General features: G+C 36.6%; 1 protein-coding gene across 1 annotated transcript; it reads left to right on the top strand.

Moving 5' to 3' along the window:
* Positions 1-12068: 12068 nt before the first annotated feature.
* LOC107797053 (protein fluG) lies at positions 12069-22323 on the top strand. Its single transcript, XM_075247294.1, has 18 exons — positions 12069-12296; positions 14238-14489; positions 14769-14834; positions 14938-15052; positions 15127-15232; positions 15454-15610; positions 15788-15883; positions 16073-16121; positions 16471-16742; positions 17268-17440; positions 18150-18270; positions 18340-18392; positions 18561-18690; positions 19461-19606; positions 19810-19998; positions 20276-20508; positions 21491-21633; positions 22130-22323. The coding sequence occupies exons 1-18, from the start codon at positions 12132-12134 to the stop codon at positions 22190-22192; spliced, it is 2529 nt and encodes an 842-aa protein (XP_075103395.1). The 5' UTR covers positions 12069-12131; the 3' UTR covers positions 22193-22323.
* Positions 22324-22339: the final 16 nt, after the last annotated feature.

Raw genomic sequence — 22339 nt, 5'->3', positions numbered from 1 at the left:
GTTTTTGGTCGCAAATGTGACGCCGCAGAAGCGGCTAATGTGCCGCAGGTGCGAAAGTGCTGGGTAGAATGATAAATACAAGGGTTCACGATTTTGGCTTCATTTTAACATTTCCAAGCTCGGATTGAGGCGATTCTTGAAGCAATTTTCATCTTGTGGACTGGGGTAAGTGTTCTCTACTCATTTTTTTTTTATCTTATATCACGAATCTACCTTCGTTTTTGGTAATTGGATTGTGAATTTTATAGAGAAAATTGGAGGTTTTGGCCTAAAGTTTCATAATAAGAATTTTTGAGTTTTGAACATCGAATTGGAGTCGGATTTGAGTGAAACTAGTATGGTTGGACTCGTAATTGAATGGGTTGTTGGATTTTGTAAATTTTGTCGGGTTCCGAGGTGCGGGCCTGGGTTGGGCTTTTGGCCGATTTTGGGCTTTTGATTCAAGATTTAATCTTTTTCGATCGGGATTGGTTACTTTAGCATTGTTTGATGTACTTGAGTTATTTTTGGTTAGTTTCGAGCCGTTCGGAGGTCGGAACGGCGCGTGATGGCATCTTTGGAGCATCACTTGGCTTGCTTAGCATTGTTATTGACTTGTTCAAGGTAAGTAACTCCTCTAATCTTCGAGCTGAGGGTATGAACCCTGAATATACGTGTTATGTGTTTGGTTTTGAGGTGACACACATGCTAGGTGACGGGCGTGTGGGCGTGCACCGTGTGAACTGTGATTTTCGTTATTTATGTGGTATTGTGTAGTTACCTGAACTTGTCTGAAATCATGAAATCTCTACGTACTAGAGTTATCGAGCTGTGATTTTGTTAGAAACCATGTCTAGGCTACATGTTTTATCCTGTTTGGACCCACTGAGGTCATTTCTGTTGTTGAGTAATCTGTTTTCATTGCATTACATACTCACTCATACGCATTCACATGCACATCATATCTCGGTGTCTGTTATTATTTATTAATGCATCATATCATTTTTTCGGACTGGTATCATGACATTATGAGCCCGAGAGACTGGAGAGATTGATGACTGAGTAAGGCCGAGGGCCTGATTGGGAGGATGATTATGTGATCTGGTTGCACGCTGCAGCAGGTCAGATTGGCTTACTATAGCACGTGAGTTGTCCGTGCGATTCCAGATATTGATATTATGGCACGTGAGTTGTCCATGCAACACGTGAGTTATCCGTGCGGATTATAGCACTTGGGTTGTAGGAGCCCATCCGGAGTCTGCACACCCCCAATGAGCGCAAGTACCTATTGAGTGCGAGTGTCGAGTGCTGAGTGCCGAGTGCTGAGCGACTGGGAGGACTGAGTGGATTGATACTATGAGAGTATGCATATGGTCTTTATCACTGATTTGCATCGCATTTGGCATGCACACTTGACATACAGGCATAGAGATGTATTTTTCCTTATGTTGTATAGTATCACGTCATTTATGACTTCTCATACATCTTGACATATGGGCATAGAGAGACATTTTACATTTTCTATCTGAAAGGAAAAATGAAACATCTTATTTATTGTTGAAAGGATTTTTGGAAAATATCACAGTTTTCAAACTTACTCGTATTTTGGCTTTTTCGATAAAAGATTTGGTTTTTCATTGAGATACTTGAAAAGCATGCCTATTTTCTGGAGCTGTGAACGAGCTGAGTATTTTAATTTGGAGATAATTCTTTTATTACTTGTACTAGGCTATTATGAACTGTTATAGAATATTGGTGTTGGATCCGACCTTTGTGTTAGCTCGTCACTACTTTCAACCTAAGGTTAGGTTGGTTACTTATTGAGTACATGGGGTTGGTTGTACTCATACTACACTTCTACACCTTGCGTGCAGATGTTGGCTGCTGATGTTGCTGTGTTCGATGGGAGCTGGATTTGAAGATGTACCAGCATCCCGGTTGTAGCTGCCTCTTGTTCATGGTAGCCTTAGATCTATAAAACTCTGTTAATGTATTTTTCAAACAGATAATGTATTTACTTCATTTCAGCTTTGTAAACTCTATTCTTAGAAGCTCATGATTTATACTACCAATTCTTGGGGAATGTATAAGATTCAGATATTTCTTTAGTTAATCGCTTTATTAATTTTTATTGGAATTGGTTAGTGGTTAATTGGCTTACCTAGCGGATTGGGTTAGGTGTCATCACGACTAGTGGATTTGGGGTTGTGACATTTAAATCCCTCAGAAATTTTCATGTATATCTCATTATCAAGTGAGCCGTAAAAGTAGATTGTAACCACATCCATTAAATGCATGTCAAGCATTTCATGGACAACAAGACTAATGAGATAACAGAACGTTATAGCATCCATAACATGAGAATACGTCTCTTCATAATCGACATTAGGCCTTTGTGAAAATCCTTGTGCAACAAGGCGTGCCTTATATCTTTGTACCTCATTTTTCTCATTCCTTTTATGTACAAATACCCATTTATAACTAACAGGTTTAACACCATTAGGTGTTTGGACTACAAACCCAAAAACTTCACGTTTCGCAAGTGAATCCAACTCAGATTGGATTGCTTCTTGCCATTTTGGCCAATCATGTCTTTGTCAATATTCTCCAACGGATTGAGGTTCAAGATCCTCATTATCTTGCATAATGCTAGATGCAACATTGTATGCAAAGACATAATCCACAACTATATTCAATCGATTCAAATTTGTCTCAATATAAGACACCGTGAAATTTTTCCTAAAAACCAGGATTTCGTGATGCCGGGGTAGGCGTAGAGGTTAATAATAGTAGATCATTTGCCACTTCAAGGGTAGCTGGGATGATCATTTGCCACTCATAGAGTTTGCTTATAACAACAACTTTCACGCTAGTATTCAAATGGCACAATTTGAGGCATTATATGGTAGGAGATGTAGATCTCCCATTGGGTGGTTCGAGATTGGGGAAGCAGAGTTGATAGGGCCAGACCTCGTGCATCAGGCTATGGAAAAATTTAAGATAATTAAGGAGCGGTTGAAGACTGCTCAGAGTCATCAGAAGTCCTATTCAGATGTTCGTCGTAGGGATTTGGAGTTCAAAGAAGATGCTTGAGTATTCTTGAAAATTTCCCCCATGAAAGGGGTAATGCGATTCGGTAAGAAAGAAAAATTGATTTTGAGGTATGTCGGACCGTACAAAATCATTCAGAGGATCGGTGAGGTGGCGTACAAGCTTGAGCTACTACCTGAGATGTCATTAGTGCACCCGGTATTCCATGTGTCTATGTTGAAAAAGGTAGTTGGAGATCTGTTAGCTATTGTGCCGGTTGAGACCATTTAGGTTAATGAAGAATTGTCATATGAAGAAATTTCAGTTGTCATTCTTGATAGGCAAGTACGAAAGTTGAGGAATAAAGAAATTGCCTCTGTGAAGGTGTTGTGACGAAACCAGCAAGTTGAAGAGGCTACTTGGGAGGCCGAGGAAGAGATGAAAAGAAGTATCCTTACTTGTTTGTATAAACTATGTGACCTTTTTATAAAACTGTCGCCTATGGATTCTTGTATCACTTGTTCAGTTAATGTAAAGGTGCTTCTTTCTAAATATATTGTATGTGAGGCCACAGTTGGTTGTTATGAGTTATGTTACGTCATTGGTTTATGTATATGTTTTAAGGATGTGTTTTTGGGGCTCTCTGGCATGTGGATAGGCCTAGTTACAGGGAAAACTATGGTAAATATTTTGGTAATTTAGGGAGTAGTGGTGTACATGGACCAAGTTGGTTCGGTTTTTATCAAAACAAAACCAAATCAACTATATCGGTTTGGATTGGTTCGGTTTTGTCGGGTTTTTTTGTTACATGAATATTATTCGAATCTTACTTTGCTTAAGTTACAGATAAAGTTTTGATAAGTGAATATATGTTTAGTAAATATTGAAAAAATTGACAAACATATGATCTATTAAAATATTTCAATGGGAGAATTTTGTTAGTAACATATGATAGTTATTTTCTTAGTCGTCTATCAATCATTTTCCGTCAATGTACGCTTTCAAGGTTAACACATGAGAGGATCCCAAATATTTCTATATTTTTTAAATAAAATTCAATATGAAGTCTTAGAAATATATATAAAAATTATATATTTATATGTCGGTTTGATTCAATTTCTTTTTACTCAATACCAAACCAAGTCAAACCAAACCTAGTCGGGTTTCTTAATCGGTTTGGTTTGATTTTTCGGTTTGGTGCGATTTTTCGGTTCGGTTTGAACACCCCTATTAGGGAGTTAGTCAAATTTGGGGCTGATGGTGTGTGGTATGAAAACCAAGTTGCATAAGATGCTAATAGTGAACCTTGACCCTCATTCGAGGACGAATGGTCTTAAGTGGGGGAGGATGTAAGGCCCCGTGAAATATTTTCTAAAATTCGGGGTTCCGTGATGTCGGGGTAGGCGTAGAGGTTAATAATAGTAGAAATTCTTGTTCGGACTTTATGGATTGAACAGTGCGCTGGGGAGTTGAAGAAAAATATTTTGCAGGGTTGGGCATTTCTGCGGCCCATTATGCGGCCGCATAATCACTCTGCGGGCCACATAGTGAAGCAGCTGTTTGGGCCATTTTTTATGTCAATTTCGCGGCCAGTTATGCGACCGCACAACCATTTCGCCGGCCGCACTTTTGTCGCACAATCAGCCTTAGAGTTTTTGCAGAGGGAGATTCTGCGGCGCATTATGCGACCGCAGAACAGGTTTGCGAGCCGCATAGTACCCGGGCAATTTTTTTCCAGTTTTTGGCACCAAATTGTGCGGCCGATATGCGGACCGCATATCCATTCTTCGGTCGCATATGCGACCGTAGATCCTGTCCCGGGGCTTCAGTTTTGGGGTTTTTAAACCCGACCCTATTTCGTTACAACAACAACAACAACAACAACAACCTAGTATAATCCCACTAGTGGGGTCTGGGGAGGGTAGTGTGTACGCAGACCTTACCCCTACCCTGGGGTAGAGAGGCTGTTTCCGATAGACCCTCGGCTCCATCCCTCCAAGAACTCCCAACCTTGCTCTTGGGATGACTCGAACTCACAACCTCTTAGTTGGAAGTGAAGGGTGCTTGCCACTAGATCAACCCATTCTTATCCCTATTTCGTTAAAACATATGCCATAATCCATTTTTGAGTATATTTCTGATATTTTTAGAGTGAGAAAGAGTTCTTAGAGTGAGGAAGTAACCTTCAACCTAATATCCAACAATTCTTTCTCAATCCTTGAAGATTATCAAGAAAGTCCTCATCTTAAAGGTAAGAAACTATGCCCTAGCTCTTAATTTCAAAAATCTACTAGAAAGTGGATCATTAGAAAGACAATTATCGGGTGTGGGGGTTGTTATCTTGCATGCATGTGTTATCAAAGAATGTTGAAAGGTTGTGAGCTAAAAATGGTAGAGAATGGGTTGGGGAATGATGGAATCCTCCACAAAAGGGCCTTAAAATATTAATACACACCTAGTGTTTGATAATGTGCTCAAATGAGCTAGAATCATGACCATCTTTCTAATTTTGGTCCAACTTGTTATATTTCTAAAATAGATCAAAGTGCTAAGAATTCCGGAACGTTTTAAAATTTAAAGGAAGCTCAATTGAGGTATGTTGGCTAAACTCTTCTTTAAGAATTGGAACCCCAATATCCTTGTAAGTTCCAAGATATTTATTACAAGTAGAGTATTCCGAATACGTTTTGTGACAAAGACATATGTTTAATTTGTGTTTCAAATGCTCTCATAATATTGTATTATAAATTGAGAATGTGTTCCAAACTATGGATTGTGTATCTACGTGTTATGATTCCAAGTCATGATTTATGTGGAAAACTATTATGCCAAATTGTGTAGAGATTGTGATTGGGGTTACACCTCCACCTGCATATATTAGGGTGAGGCGGCAGGGCCGCTTTGTGTATGATTTTGGTATTGTTGTTGCACCACCACCCACCAATATATATTGGGGTGAGGTGGCATGGCCGCTTTGTGTAGGTATTGGTATCATTGATGCATTTCCACATATAAATATTGGGGTGAGGCGGCATGGCTGGTTTGTGTAGGTATTGGCATCGTTGATGCACATGCACCAGCATATATTGGGGTGAGCCGGCGGGGCCGCTTTGTATGAAAATGGGTATTGTGTTTACACCTCCACCCGCACACATTGGGGTGAGGCGGCAGGGAAGCTTGAGTAGTGTTTTGGTATTGTGCTTACACCTCCGCCCACATACATTGGGGTGAGGCGGTGGGGCCTCTTTGTGTGGAAATGGTTACAGAGGATCTCATCTTGAATTCTATAAATGTTAATGACTTCTCTTGATAAGCTTGATTTGGTTTAACCGGCTACCTATGCTATTCTATTGTCGCCCTGGTTCATCATGTTCATATTGTATTTCTGAGTTCTTAAATTGGTGTTTGGTTTTCATACTAGTACTATTCGACATATACTAACGTTCATTTTGGCGGGGGCATTGCATCTTTAATGGATGCAGGTGGATCCACATCGGAGGATACTGACCAGTGATAGCAGTGCTCATTCTTCCCAGCTGACTTGGTGAACCCCATCTCATTCCAGGGTTGTGCATTTTTTATTTCGTATGAGTTATCGCGTTTTGAGGTATAGTCGGAGCCTTGTTGTCAACACTATCATTGTACTCTTTGGTATTTCTAGAGGCTCCGTAGACTAAGTGTGGGTTGTATATGGGTATTGGGAATGTTAAACAAGTTGTGATGTTATTAAATCACTCGTTCCACCTTGAACCATGAAGGTGTGTTTTTTTTTTTTTTTTGAGAATTATTAAATAAGGTAACTAATGAAATGATTTAGTATTATGTACATGATCTTCCTACTGTTTAATTAACGAAAATATGTATTATCCTTCTTTAGGGATGAGTTTGGGTAGAAGAAAATCTAATAGGCTTGCTCGGCCGGGTTCACTCAGTTGAGCACCGGTCGCGCTCTCCGAGTTTGGGGCGTGACACTCAATATCGATTGGGTTTATTGATAGTTCCTTATTTTCTTGAGTCTCAGTGTCATTGATTTCCTCATGAATCTCAGGATTGGTTAAATCATGGGTTTTTTTATGAGACTCGTTCGTAGTGTCATCTTGATCATTTATTTTTCTTTTTTTAGGATTTCAATCCTTAAAACCCAATGGTATGCCACACTTTAGGCGTGCTTTTGACTCATTAGCTATGACACTAGAAGATTGTTCAGCAAGGACATCAATACAGATTGAAACTTTCTCTGCAGGGATATGTGATTTCATTATCCTTTTCAAATCCGTAAATGCGTCTGGCATTTGATTTGCTATTTTCTGCAAATAAATAATCTTTTGCACCTCTTTTTCACAAATAGAGGCACGTGGATCAAGATGAGACAATGATGGATTTTTTCATGAAATTTTCCGTTTGATTTCACCAATTTCTCCCCTTAATTTTGGGGAAAATGCCTCATCGAATCGACAATTTGCAAATCGAGCAGTGAAAAAATCTCTCGTTAATGTTTCGAGGAAGCGTATAATGGAGGGCGATTCAAACCCAACATATATTCCTAACCTTCTTTGGAGACCCATCTTGGTGCGATATGGCTGTGCTATAAGCACATATACTGCGCACCCAAAAATTCTTAAACGGGATATATTAGGTTCATGACCCAAAACTAATTGCAACGGGGATTATTTATGATAATTTGTCGGTCTACGACGAACTAGCGTTGCAGCATGCAAAATGGCATGACCCCAAACAGAAGTGGATAATCTTATTTTCATGAGTAACGGTCTTGCTATCAATTGCAGACGTTTAATCAAAGATTATGCAAGGCCATTTTGAGTGTGATCATGAGCTACATGATGTTCCACTTTTATCCCAATTGATAAACAATAATCATTAAATGCTTGGGATGAAAACTCAACAGCATTATCAAGTCGAATAGACTTAATTGGATTATCGGAAAACTGTGCCCGTAATCGAATTATTTGTGCCATTAATTTTGCAAACGCCAGGTTGCGATATGACAATAGGCACACATAAGACCATCTAGAAGAAGCATCTATTAAGACCATAAAATATTTAAACGACCCACTAGGTGGGTGAATAGGACCATAAATATCCCATTGTATACGTTTCAAAAATGCGGGGGACTCAATCCCAACCTTTGTTGGTGATGGTCTAATAATTAACTTACATTGATAACAAGAAGTGCAAGAAAATTTATAATTTAAAAGAATATTTAAATTCTTTAATGGATGCTCATTTGAGTTTTCTATAATTCGTCTCATCATAATTGATCCAGGATGTCCCAATCGACCATGCCAAAGTACAAAAGTACTTGAATCAGTAACCTTTTGGTTTACGATAGAATGTGCCTCAATTGCACTAATTCTTATCCAATACAGGCCACAAGATAAAGATGAAAACTTCTCAATAACCCTTTTCTGGCCAGAGACATTCTTGGTAATGATGAGATATTCGAAATTATTCTCATCTATTGTCTCAATATGAAATACATTTCGACGGATATCTTTAAAACTCAACAAGTTCCTCTTGGACTTGGAGGAGAACATTGCATTCTCTATGATAAGTATTGTTCCCTTAGGCAGAGTTATATTAGCTCTTTCAGAGCTTTCAATTAGATTACTACTACCAGAAATTGTAGTAACATCTACCTTACACATACTTAAATGAGAGAAAAATTTCTTCTCTTTGAATATTGTATGTGTCGTACATGAATCAATTAAGCAAATATTTTTTACAATTGAACTTTGATCCAAGTTTGCTTTGAGAGATATCCATATTTGCTTCCCATGGTTTGACATACAAAAAGAAGTATATGAATAAATATTAGTATTTTCAGAGAAAAAATAAATAAATAAAGTTAAACCAATGATTCAATAGTGACCTTTTAATGCAATTTCGAGCAAATTCTAATTATGATACAAATAATTACGTAGCAAAAATAATACAATTATAAGTACATTACACATATGACTAATACAACTACAACAAAATTATTTACATATATACGTTATTCACATTTTCCTACACATTGCATGAAAAATAATTGATCTGTGTAAGAAAAGAACATACTTAGTTGCTTCTCTTTTCCTTATTCCTAATATTTTATCCATGTACATGAAAAAATTGAGGTCCCGATGTACTAGATTTTTTTTCCAAAGGAAGATAGGAATTGAGGGTCAAGTAACAAAAGTTGTTCCAGGGTACTTGTAAACTTTTTCTTAAAGAGAATTAAAGTAACGAAAAGAAAAATAAAAAACGTTAAAAGATCATTTAGACTAGGATACTAATTAATTAGATATTACCCCTCGTTTGTAAGATTTATGAAACATTGAATCTTCATTTAATTATTTTTTTTGGAAATATATATATTTTTAAGAACTACATAAGCAGTATTATTAAGCGCAATAAAAATTACATGATGTTTATTCATTAACTACTACGAATGGGCAAAAATAAAAATCAAACTGCTCAATCATCTTTAACTACATATCCATCACCGATCAAGTGATTTATTTTTTTTCCATCAGGGTGCTCAAAGAAATCTGCCACATCCAAATGGGTGATGTCAAATTCATTGTCATAGACAAAATTAGCTTCATGGCCTTTATTCTTTAGAGATGCTTGATAAAGCTCAACCAAATATTTTGGTATGCGACAAATATTTGCCCAATGCCTTTTTCCACCGCAACGATAACATTCAGTTTTTGAACCCTTTGCCTTTGGCTTCTCATCTTTCCCTTTCCACTTTTGGAAGTTATTTTTCTTTGGGGAATGATTAACACTGGAAAAATTTCTTCCTTGGCCACGGCCACGAACAGGGCCACGACCTTTTCCACGCTTAGCATAATGTGAGTACACTTCATCCACTTTAGGCAATAATGTAGACCCAGTGGGTCGATTTTTGTGATTTCTCATAAGCAAGTCGTTGTTTCGTTCAGCCACAAGGAGAAGAGAAATCAACTCAGAGTACTTCTTAAAACCTTTCTCTCGGTACTGCTGTTGCAAGATCATATTGGAGGCATGAAACGTTGTGAACATTTTTTCAAGTATATCATAGTCACTGATACTATCTCTATAGAGTTTCAATTTATAAGTAATTCTGAACATCGCAGAATTATATTCAGAAACAGTCTTAAAGTCTTGGAGCCTCAGATGAGCCCAATCATATCGTGCTTGTAGAAGAGTGACCAACTTTAAGTTGCCATATATTTCCTTTAAGCCATTCCACAAAACAATTGGATCTTTGACTGTGAGATATTCTATTTTCAACCCTTCATCAAGGTGATGGCGCAATAAAATCAAGGTCTTAGCACAATCTTGGGTAGATGCTTTAATTCTATCTTTAATGGCGTCTCCAAGACCCATTGCATCTAAATGGATTTCAGCATCCAACACTCATGTCATATAGTTCTTACCCGAAATTTCAAGGGCAACGAACTTTTTTTTCATAATACCAGTCATAATTAAAAGAGGAGAAGAATTATATCTTAGTCTTCTCAAAGAACTTCTTGAGACGGTAGAGTCTCGTGCTGATAACATGTAATAAAATATAGCTCAAAGTAACAATATAGAACAAGGAAAACAAGCTAAGAGATATAGAGAGAAAGAGATGAGATTTTATTTCTTTTTCAATTGCGTGTTCTTTCCATCTATTATAATATCTTTATATATGCACGAAAAATGAAACAATATGTCATTGAATATGTCATTAAGCATTTGAGAAGAAGATCAGGGAGGAAGACAGACATCCACTATAATATCTTATAATAATTTTTTCTTTTTGACTTTGGTGCAATATTGATAAGTGTTAGGCTAAGCCTTTAGTTAGGTGATTGTTTGGATCACTTCTAGTAATGGTTAGGTAAGCCTACATCACTTCGCTTCCCTACGTGCGTGTTAAAAGTTTTCTATACCTATAAATTTCCAAGAAATGGAAAATTGCGAAATGTTGTAATAAGATCCTATTGATGTAATAAATAATTTTTGCACACAATAGGTGTTAGGAAGACTTACCTTAACCCAAATAATATTGTACGTGTTGCAATTAAGAGTTCACGCAAAACTACTTCGGATTCATATGAACTCAATAAGGTAGGTAATATGCCAAATTTAGTACTACGAAAAATTATGAATTTTGAAATAATTATTTATAATTGCATTGTGAAGTAGCTTCCATTAAGTAGTTGGATACTTACCATAATTTTTATAATCAGGATTCAAGAAAATTTCCTCCTAAACTCGTCTTCCTCCTAATCTACGTGAATGAATTTTAACCACTTAACGGGATCGTTTCGTATTAGTGATAATTAAGGTCTTCTTGACTTACAAATGTATTTTTAAATAAAAATTCAAAATGATTTTATTTTCAAATTAAGTCAAACGATCTCAAAATAAGGCTTGCCACAATTATTTTTAGATGATCTTCTATTGTTATGAATTATGTCTCTATAAATAATGAAATCAGAGTTTGAGTTATACGTACTAACCACGTTTGTCAATACAAATTATTCAGTTAATATTGATTATTAATATTTAACTTATATACTTGACTACTGCTTCTCACTTTTTTGGTTTCGAAAAACTTTTTAATTTGTCTATAGGTAAGTCAATAACATAAATTAAAATGAAAAATATCATTATATCAAAGAATAAAAATAAGAGATAAAAATTATAGAGGGTAAAATAAGCATTTTAAGAAGTCACATTTGATACGAGAATCAGAAGGATAATTGTTCGAAATTGAAGGATGAGTTTGATTTTTAAAGTAAATTTGGGTATATAAATGATTTTCACCTATATAAAAATATGTAACAATGTAAAATATAGTATTTGCGGAATTAGTCGCACTTTTATAATCTTAACTTTCCTTAATTATTGAGGAAACGTATTCCCTCCTTTTGGAAGTAGTAAACCCCATGTGGTTAATATAGTCACTGTTACTTATTTGAGGAATACAAATGGCGCGACTTTCAATCACATTCAGACAAATAAAAATCTACGTATAGTACGTGCGCGTGTTTTATACACAAGCTAGTTCGCAAAATTGCTATAAATAAATAACAAACGGTAAAGTCCAAGATTTGACTATCTGATTTTGTGAAAGGGGAGAAAAAATGGAGAGATTTGCAGAGCTGAAAAAAGCAGTAGAGACAGTGGAAATAGTAGATGCTCATGCCCATAACATTGTGGCACTGGACTCCACCTTCCCTTTTCTCAACTGCTTCTCTGAAGCCTCCGGCGACGCCTTATCCGACGTACCCCATACCATCAACTTCAAGGTCAACTCTTCTCCTACCCCCTTTAATTTCCTTACTTGCTTCACTCCACCCCCACCCCCCACCCCACCCAAAAAAAGAAAAAGAAATTATTTTTACAATCTATAGATACGGCTATACAAGAAATACATGTATGTGCTTTACTTGCGAGTTTGGGTGTGTGCACGCTGTCAAAAGATGGTATAAGCGAGAGTTATCCTGTACGTGTGTTGGTGGGAGTTCACTAATACCCATTGAAATAGTCGAGGCCCGATAGCTGCGCTGGTGGGAGATTGCAGGTACCCAGTGCGCTGGTGGGAGATTGCAGGTACCCAGTGAAACCGCGAAAGAGTAGTTGTGCTGGTGGGAGATAGTAGGTAACCAATGAAATAGTAGGTTAGGTGGCCTGGATACCAGCACCATAAAAAAGAAAAAGAAGAAGAAAAAGGGAAAAGGGGGTTCTACTTCATCTGTTTCACTTTCACAGATTATGAGAGGGAAAGGGACATCTGATAGTTAAAGCCAAATATGTACTATAACATACCAAAAGTACCCTGAGTAACTAGTAGTGACTGTCTTTATATGCTAAATATTACAGTTAAAGATCTGGAGGGAAGAATTCGTGTTGTGTAGAAAAGACTTAAACTTTCTTGTGTGAAGGCTTTCTTAAAAGCTTTCAACTCTTTTGAAAGGCACAAAATTTGAAACATGTTGTAAAGCATCAATGTATAATTTGAGACTTCTCAAACATAAGCCGTGCAATCAAGCATCACCAATTTATTAGAACCACAGATCATGAAGATAATATGTAGTGCTGGTGTATTGAATGCTTCTGGAAGTAGCATTCATTGGTTTTCTGAGGCAATGAGAGATAATTTGCCTTGTTCTCCATAACTGAGATGGGGTCATGCTCTTCAAGTTATGGTCATCTTATTTATTGTGATATGTTTGTACTGCAGTAAACTTTGTGGACCAAAGTTGCTCAGATTTGTTGCCATAAAGGGGGGATGGCGTAAAGGTAGAAACATATTTAGGAATTTGCTTATAAAATTTTCTATTTGGCCAATGAATTGAGCAGTGCAGCATATATCTAGACTCGCTTAAATTACTGTTGCAAAGCAACTTCAAATTTTTAAAGCTATAAGTAAAAAAAGACAACTGCACAAAGCATCCCGCATTCACGCAGGGTCCGGGGAAGGGCCGCACCCCTAGGGGTGTGATGTAGACAACCTACCCTAATGCAAGCATTAATGGCATTAGAAAGCTATAAGTAGTCTGTTATAATTAGAAAATCTTAATTTTCAACTAACTTCAGGATTCCAGAAGATTACCAAGACTATCCGTGGTACTGGAAAATTCCAGAAACCTATTAATTAACTGAAAACTATAAGCTAATAGAATAAGAGTGAAAGCCATAAATAAACTCGATTTTCTGATTACAAATCAAAATAAGCAAGTCTCCAAATTTAGCAGATTCTTTAAAGTTGTTTTTTCTTTGAGTATTTTACAGACTGCATAAAGATCATTCTGCGCTTGGGTAGGACAGAAATGCTCCATGGATGTTATTTTTCTTAATTCAGATTGTACAAGATAGTTATAACACAATGCTGCTAAGACCAATAAATGTGATATAAGTCTTGGCTTCCTGCCGTAATTTTGTTTTTATGTCCTTTCTTGGCAGCATGTTTGTGTCCCCATCCATTACGCTCAATGATTTGTCTCACTTTAGTACATTTGGGGTGAAAAGGTCTTACTTGAAAGTGTCAACTTAACAGTCGCTAATTATTTTGATATTGGAATTACTTCCTTTGTTTCTGGCCTAGAACATGCGCAAAAATGTTCCTGCCATTGCCTTTTTGTTTATTTATGTGGAGTCATGTTAGCTTTGTCATTCATGAATCTAGTTCCAGACATTTATCTTTTTTCTCTTTGCAATTCTTCTTAAATCATTGTATCTTCATTTAGAGAAGCCTAAAGGAAATTGCTCAACTGTATGGCACAAGCTTATCCTTACATGCTGTTCAAGAATCTCGGCAGCGCTTTGGGTTGGAGTCGAGCTCTGCTATTTGCTTCAAAGCTGCAAAAATCTCTGTATTACTTATTGATGATGGAATTGAGTTGGACAAAAAGCTTGACATCAAATGGCATGAAAGTTTTGTACCAACAGTTGGTAGAATACTACGAGTTGAGCGTGTTGCTGAAAAGATTCTTGAGAAGGTAATGACTAATAATTATTTTGCAGCATACTGCATTTATTGAATGTGTTTGTGGAATCATGCTGATGAACTAGAAGGGACTATAAATGTAGTGGAGGGACTAGGAGTTCTTGAATCATTCTGCATTGGTTTTTCTAAATGTTGATATCTCTGGCACAAAGGGAGTGTGCTCATTTTGTTGACATATTATCATCTGTAGAACACTCTTTCTTTGTTAACTCTTTCTACACCTGTTAGTTTTGTTAATGTCTTTCTCCTCTCCTGTGCTATTATATTCCAGGGTTCAAATGGAACAACATGGACTCTGGGATCATTCTTGGAGATTTTCACTGAGGAGTTGAAGTCATATCCTTTGATTATCTGTCAATATATTCCAGAATAGTGCGAAAACATTTTTTTTCTTGTTGCTAAGGAATTATGGTTCCAAAAGTTTTTCCTATTTTTATACAGTAGCATATAAAGTTCTTGCATTTAAAAGTATAGTAGCATATCGCAGCGGTCTTGCAATTAATACAGAAGTCACTGAAAAGGAGGCTGAGGAGGGCCTGAGTGCTGTTTTATCTGGTGAGTGTTGTGAGTTGTGGGGTTGTATTGGACCACAATTGAGCAGGTCATTCTGATAAATTCTGTGTTTCCAGCTGGGAATCCAGTCCGAATCTCAAACAAGAGCTTCATTGATTATATCTTCATGCATGCTTTGAAGGTTGCTCAAAGTTATGACTTGCCAATGCAAATACACACAGGGTAATGAAAAGATTGTCTTTGAAATATATAGCTTGGTCTCATTTTCCTTTCTGGATTTTCTAGATTTGATCAAGTCAACAGTTTTTGAGCCTTTTGTTGCTTGCATGATATTCGTCTTAGTTAAAATTACAAATCAAATGTGAGACGTATGCAGTTTGTTTTTCTTTTTGTAGTATCCTCCTAGTCCTTATCGACGACATTTTTTCATTTCTTGAGTTCAGTTTCGGGGACAAGGATTTGGATCTGAGGCTAGCTAATCCCCTTCATCTTCGAAATCTTCTTGAGGATAAGAGATTCTTGAAGAGTCGGTTAGTGCTTTTGCATGCGTCCTACCCGTTCTCAAAGGAAGCTTCATATCTGGCTTCTGTGTATCCCCAAGTGAGATTTTTTGTCCTCCATCTGAAGTTATCAACATGAAGATCTTGTGTATTAACACAGCTTTTACTTGGAATTTTTTATTACCTGCCGCGTAGGAGACATTTCAACATCTATTAATGACAATAAAGATTGTATTTTTTCCCTTGGTTCTCTCTAACAGGTCAATGTATGTTACAGGTCTATCTTGATTTTGGGTTGGCAATTCCTAAACTTAGCTTCCACGGGATGATATCCTCAGTGAAAGAACTACTGGAGCTTGCTCCAATGAATAAGGTTGTCCACGTACTTAAAGATACACTTGAATAGTACCTTACCTTACCAAATTATATACTAAAGTACCTAATAACGTATCTTTCTAGTTCAGGCTTTCTATATTTTTAGGCTGACTACTCTTTCAGAGCCTTAATAATTGCTCCGTATAAAGAGCGAACAATTTCCTATGTAATGTTTGGATATCAACAGGTTATGTTCAGCACTGATGGCATCGCATTTGCTGAAACCTTTTATTTAGGTTTGTCCTGGATTCTTTTTTTCATCTCGTATCATTAGAGCGTGACATGACAAGGAAATAATTGCTTCAGAAGCTGTAAGGAAAAAAATATTATTAAACAAATTATTGAATAGATTTAAAAGAAATGAGAATCTTGCTTGATGAGGTGCGGCAAAAGAAAAAAAAAACTTAGATGCACATGTATCACTTTGATCAATGAATAATTACTTCAAAAGCTGTAAGGGAAAAAAAAAGTTATTGTCAGACAATAATATCCAACTTGGGTAGCAAGTTAGCTAAGTGAGTTATTCCTATTTTATCTTCTTTCTAATCTGCAATTGGTGCAATCTGGACTCAATTACTTCTGCAGGTGCAAAGAAAGCACGTGAAGTAGTATTCTCTGTTCTACGTGATGCATGTGTTGATGGTGATCTCTCAATTCCAGAAGCTGTTGCAGCCGTTAAAGATCTTTTTGCAGAGAACGCAAAGCAATACTACAAGCTTGATATTTCTTCAAAGTATTCCGATGTAAAACCTCCTTTATCATCTGCCTTCCAGGAGGAAGAGTTAAATGGCTCATTGAAGGATGTCACCTTTGTTCGTATTATTTGGATTGATGCTTCTGGCCAGCATAGATGCCGTGTAAGCTTTGCCTTGTCCATTGATGTTACTGCTTTTCCCTTAAGATTATGAATTATTTAATGATGTGCTTTTCGATGCTTGCAACCACCCAAATCTTTGTCCCACTTTGAGAAAATGCAAGGGGTTTGTATAACAAACGGAATTGAGGGCTGGCTCCTAGTCTTTTAATTGTGTTACAGAATGTATATAGACTTTGTTCTTAGTTTGTACAAAGCCATATATAGGTAGCAGATTTGTAGGATTCCTTCTTTATTTCTTTCCTTAGTTAGCACCTAATGTACTGTATTTATACACTGCTTAGCTATTGGAACCAACATGCAAGTTATTCTCTCCCTCCTTGTACATGGTGTCTATTACCAAATATCCGTGATTGTATCTGATGTTTTATATAGGGCAAGTACAGGACGTTCAAGCCCTTTAGGCTTTTCAATTACCTTCAGTACATGATATTGGGAAATTGCTTGAGTTTCTATGCTCTTGTCAAAAGTGGATTGAATTTGTTCATGTCTTGTGCATCAATTACAGGTTGTTCCACAGCAACGCTTCTACAGTTCTGTGGGAAAGCACGGTGTAGGCTTAACTTGTGCATGTATGGGCATGAGTTCAACATCTGATGGTCCTGCAGTGGATACTAATCTCACCGCTTCAGGAGAAATCAGAATTGTTCCTGATTTATCTACTAAATGCAGACTCCCGTGGTACTGCTTAACGTCTATAAGTGCTTGAGAGATTCACTCTTTTCTTTATCCTTTTGAATTTTAGGTTTTAATTTTAGCCTCCATATGCTGTAGGTTGTCTTCATGGATTTTCTCTGACATGTCATATATGATATGATCAGAGAAGACCCTCTTTCATTCATTCAAATGCTTTGCTATGGGATTCTGTCATCTGTGTTCTTATTGCCTTCTTAAAAATAATACTGAACCTTCCCATCTTCATTGAATCTCTAGTTAACCGGGCAGAACTCCAATATCTGCACTTGCAAATAACCATATATGATATGGGGTCAGTTACCTGGTCACTAACAGCAGAAGCTCAATATAATGAAGTTAAATAGGATTTAAGTTAGCACTACTAATATATTCGAAAATTATCGGGGTAAGGTAAAAGGTAGAAAAAATAATCAAGAGAATATTTTGGATGTGAATCATCCGGACAAATCTTTTTCCAGAAATATTGATGCAATTTCTTCCATGATATCATGTGATAGTGAAACAGATAGAAGATAAAAGTACAGTGATTTTTCCAAAGTTGTACACACATTGAGTCCATTGTCCAACTATTTGTTCGTTCTTGTATATGACAAACGTATGGACTTGGAGTGGAAATTATTCAATCCAGTTTCCTTCTAACTTGGTTTGATTTTATTGTTTCCAGATCAAGTTTAATGTGCATCTTTTCATACAGGGCAAAACAACAAGAAATGGTTTTGGCTGACATGTTCATTGAGCCTGGTAAAATTTGGGAATATTGTCCAAGAGAAGCATTACGCAGAGTCTCTAAAATTTTAAAAGATGAATTCGACTTGGTATGTTTAATATCTTTTTGTGCAACATCTGAAAAATCATATATCTCTAATTTATATCTACGTGTTCAGGTCGTGAATGCAGGCTTTGAAAATGAATTTTTTCTTTTGAAGAGTGTATTGAGGTATGTCAGTCAAGCTTTCCCGTAATATTTTGTGTTTAGAGTCTCTTTTGTATTAGTGTGAGTTATGGTTTTCCTCAATAGTTTGAGTTTGGATTTTCTCTTCCATGATATATGTGTATGATTCTGGTCTGTAATGTGTTAGAGTAATCATATAATGAAATTATACAGGGATGGCAAAGAAGAACGGGCACCATTTGACCGAACTTCTTACTGCTCTACAGCAGCATTTGATGCTGCATCCCCAATACTCGAAGAGGTTTTCGCTTCTCTTCAATCATTGAATATTATTGTCGAACAGGTGAGTTTCCATTTATTTGACTTGCAATTTTGATCTTTCTCACATTGTTTGCGTACAGTGCTGCGGATATAAGGAAACATTTTAGCATGCTTTTCCTTTTTTTAGTTCGATGAAAAAGCTTGATGCCGTATAAGAGTAGAGCTCAACCAGAGGAATTTATCCGGTTCTTTAAATCTAACACCACTACTCAGCGGAGAAAAATAGCTACTTATGATTGTATTATTTCATGAAAATATGTATATCTCCTTGCCCAGAGAAGAAGCTGAGAAAGTGTTGGAATCTCTTTTTTTATTGACAGTGACGATAGATAGTCAATACCTAAAACAACAGTAACATGTTCGTTTTATGTCATGGTTTACATGGATAATTCGTTCACAAACAACATTAACTACCTTTGGCCCAGCTCCTCAAAAAGAAAGAGAAAAGAGAGGGAATATAAGGAAAAAGAACGATGTATTTCATGTTAATCAATCAACAAATCAACTATACCTCAATTTCGAATTAGTTAAGATTGGCCATATGTATCTGCTAAAACCATTTTGTTCTTTTCAGGTCCATCAAATTAGCAGTTCAGTCATATGGTCCACGTAACATGTTCTCTACAGTTTTATAGATATTATGGTGTCATGGCATAATATTCCTGCAATATAAACTACATTATTTTTTCTTTTTCCCTAAAAATAAGATGATAGAATACATATTTTGCTGTACTATTTTTCAATTCAATAAAGACTCCCCTTGCCCTGATGTTGTCTCCTTTAAATATACAGTTACATGCAGAGGCTGGGAAAGGTCAGTTTGAAATTGCTCTGAAATACACAGATTGTAGTAGAGCAGCTGACGGCTTAATTTTCACACGTGAAGTCATCAGAGCAGTTGCAAGGAAACATGGGTTGCTGGCAACTTTTGTGCCAAAGTAGGTAACACAAGTAAATGATGTTCCTTTTCCATTATTTTTCGAAGTTACTTTTCTGATTATAAATTTACTTTACTTTTGAAGTAGCTTCTCAACTGCAAGGCACTTATGCATATGGACCCCAATTTCTATAACTTGTACTGCATGAATTATTGCAAGGAGTCCTCTCATCAGTTTGTTACCTTGTGACACTTTTTTTCTAGGTATGCATTAGATGATATTGGCTCGGGATCGCATGTGCACATCAGTTTGTCCAGGAATGGAGAAAACATTTTTATGGCATCTGATGGATCAAGTCGGTATGGGATGTCAAAGATTGGGGAAGCATTCATGGCTGGGGTGTTAAATCATCTTCCTTCCATATTACCATTTACTGCACCACTTCCTAATAGGTCAGAGACTTTCTACAATTTTGAATGTCTGGCTTTCTTTACATCTATTGGTGATTGGTTTATGCTTTTTCTAGAAGGCTATTCCGTTATAAAGATATAGGATTTGTTTATTTCAACTATTCTGTTCTGAAAACAATCTCTTTTTCATTGTTGTTATACGTGGAAATCGTTTGTTTCTCGAACCTTAACAGTAGATTATATCTCAACTTTTCTGCGTTTATGGACTTAACTGCGGAAAGATTAATGAAAATCTTGTAATACTTCTTTCTACGTACAGTTATGACCGCATACAACCTAATACGTGGAGTGGAGCGTATCTCTGCTGGGGGAAAGAAAACAGAGAGGCACCATTAAGAGCTGCTAGTCCTCCTGGAGTTGCACATGGCTTTGTAAGCAATTTTGAAATTAAAGCATTTGATGGGTGTGCAAACCCATACCTCGGTCTTGCCTCCATAATTACTGCTGGAATTGATGGCTTGCGGAGAAACTTAAGCCTTCCAGAACCAGTAGGTAAGTTAGACGTCTTCTAGTAAAATCTTCTCGACTTCATCTTCCACGGTATATTAGCCTCTAAGGTCTTTTTTTTCGTCTTGAACTTCATGTTATATTATAAATGTTTATGTATAATCCTAATTTGAACTATAATGTATCAATATTTGTACCTAAACTTGGCATTTAAAATCTGAACAAGGTCCTTCCACGTTTCCCATTTAAGTCCATCTTCATTGCTACCCTTTTGGATCTTTGTTAGCTTAAGCTTGAGCTCTAGTTGTATAGAGCTGTACATATCTTCTAATTTGAACAGATGGAATCGGGAGCAGTAACCACGTAAATATACATCAACTCCTAGTATTAAGGTGTCATTGTTTCTCCTCTCTTTGATATGTCACACCAAAATATGTTTGTTAATTATTGACCTACTTTCATCCATAATATTGGACAATTTCCCTTATATTTACTTATACAACAACAACAACAAACCCAGTATTATCCACACCGTGGGGTTTGGGGAGGGTAGTGTGTACGCAGACCTTACCCCTACCTTGAGAGGACAGAGAGGTTATTTCCAATAGACCCTCGGCTCAGGAAAGCATAAGCACCCCATTAATGAAAATATAGACAAGAAGGGACAGTACCAAAAAGCCATCCCCTTATATTCACTTATCTGCCAAAAAAAAAAAAAAGAAGGGGGGGAAATAGAAAGAAGAAATTTATGACAAGGGATTCTCTTAGCTAAGTGCAGTGAGTATATTTGTAACAGCCATTGAGTTTGCTTAGTTTGGTTAGAAACAAATAATGTGAGGATTATTCTATTCGTCTATGAGTACTTTTACACATGGCTTGCAACTTCTGCCTTTGTATAAAAATCCTATTGCTAATGCTGACACTTACTGAAGTGAGTTATATAGATTTGATAACTCAATTTCCATGTTCACATGCGAGATGTTTTTTCTGTTATCCGTCATTCCATTTTTCTTTTCTTGTGAAACAGATGGAGATCCTGATATCCTTAAAGAGAATCTTCAAAGATTACCAGCGTCTCTCGCTGAATCTGTAGAAGCTTTAGAGAAAGATACGCTTTTCAGAGATATGATTGGTGAAAAGCTTTTGATTGCCATAATAGGAGTTCGCAAGGTACATTGCAAAGGATTCTTCATAATACATGGATATGTTTGACAGAATTCCTCTTTTCACTTAAGAACTGCTTCCCCTCATAAAAGTTGTCGGGTATAATGAAATAAAGAATGATTGCGGCTCATCAGCATTAGCTCAGATGTTTTACCTTTAGATAATAGCACCCTTATTTCCCTTCGATGCTACTCAATTATACAGTCAATAGGGTATGATTCAAATAGATCAGTTGGACGTTTAAAGGCGGTAGGACTTGGATGTGCAACTGTATTATGCCTTAATAGTCAAATTTATCGACATAAAGGATGCTCAATTCTCCTTTTTGCATAATTTTGATACTGTTCTATATGAACACAATTGCTAAAAGTAGTTAAATTGCATTTTTCCTTTGCAAAATCACGTGATTTATTACTAATAATATTGATTAACTGTATTTAAAATCCTTTCTATTCTCTAACATTTGCGGACATTGCTGAGAACGATTTCCCGTGTTTTGCAGGCTGAGGTGAAGTACTATTCTGAAAATAAGGAAGCATACAAGGACCTCATATACAAATATTAGTTTGATCATATCTACTGTGAGATCAGTACTATTTTCAATTATTATCAAGCATCAACTGATTTTGCTGTGTCCTATCTAATTTCTTTCATTTTATGCAATTGCTTAATAAAGCATTTTGGCAATTTTAGTTCCTTACTTTCGTATATA

This window comes from Nicotiana tabacum, chromosome 24 (assembly GCF_000715075.1).
Source record: "Nicotiana tabacum cultivar K326 chromosome 24, ASM71507v2, whole genome shotgun sequence".
In the NCBI taxonomy this organism is placed as follows: Eukaryota; Viridiplantae; Streptophyta; class Magnoliopsida; order Solanales; family Solanaceae; genus Nicotiana; species Nicotiana tabacum.
The sequence above is the reverse complement of the archived record's forward strand: the minus strand, read 5'-3'. Positions and strand labels throughout refer to the sequence as shown.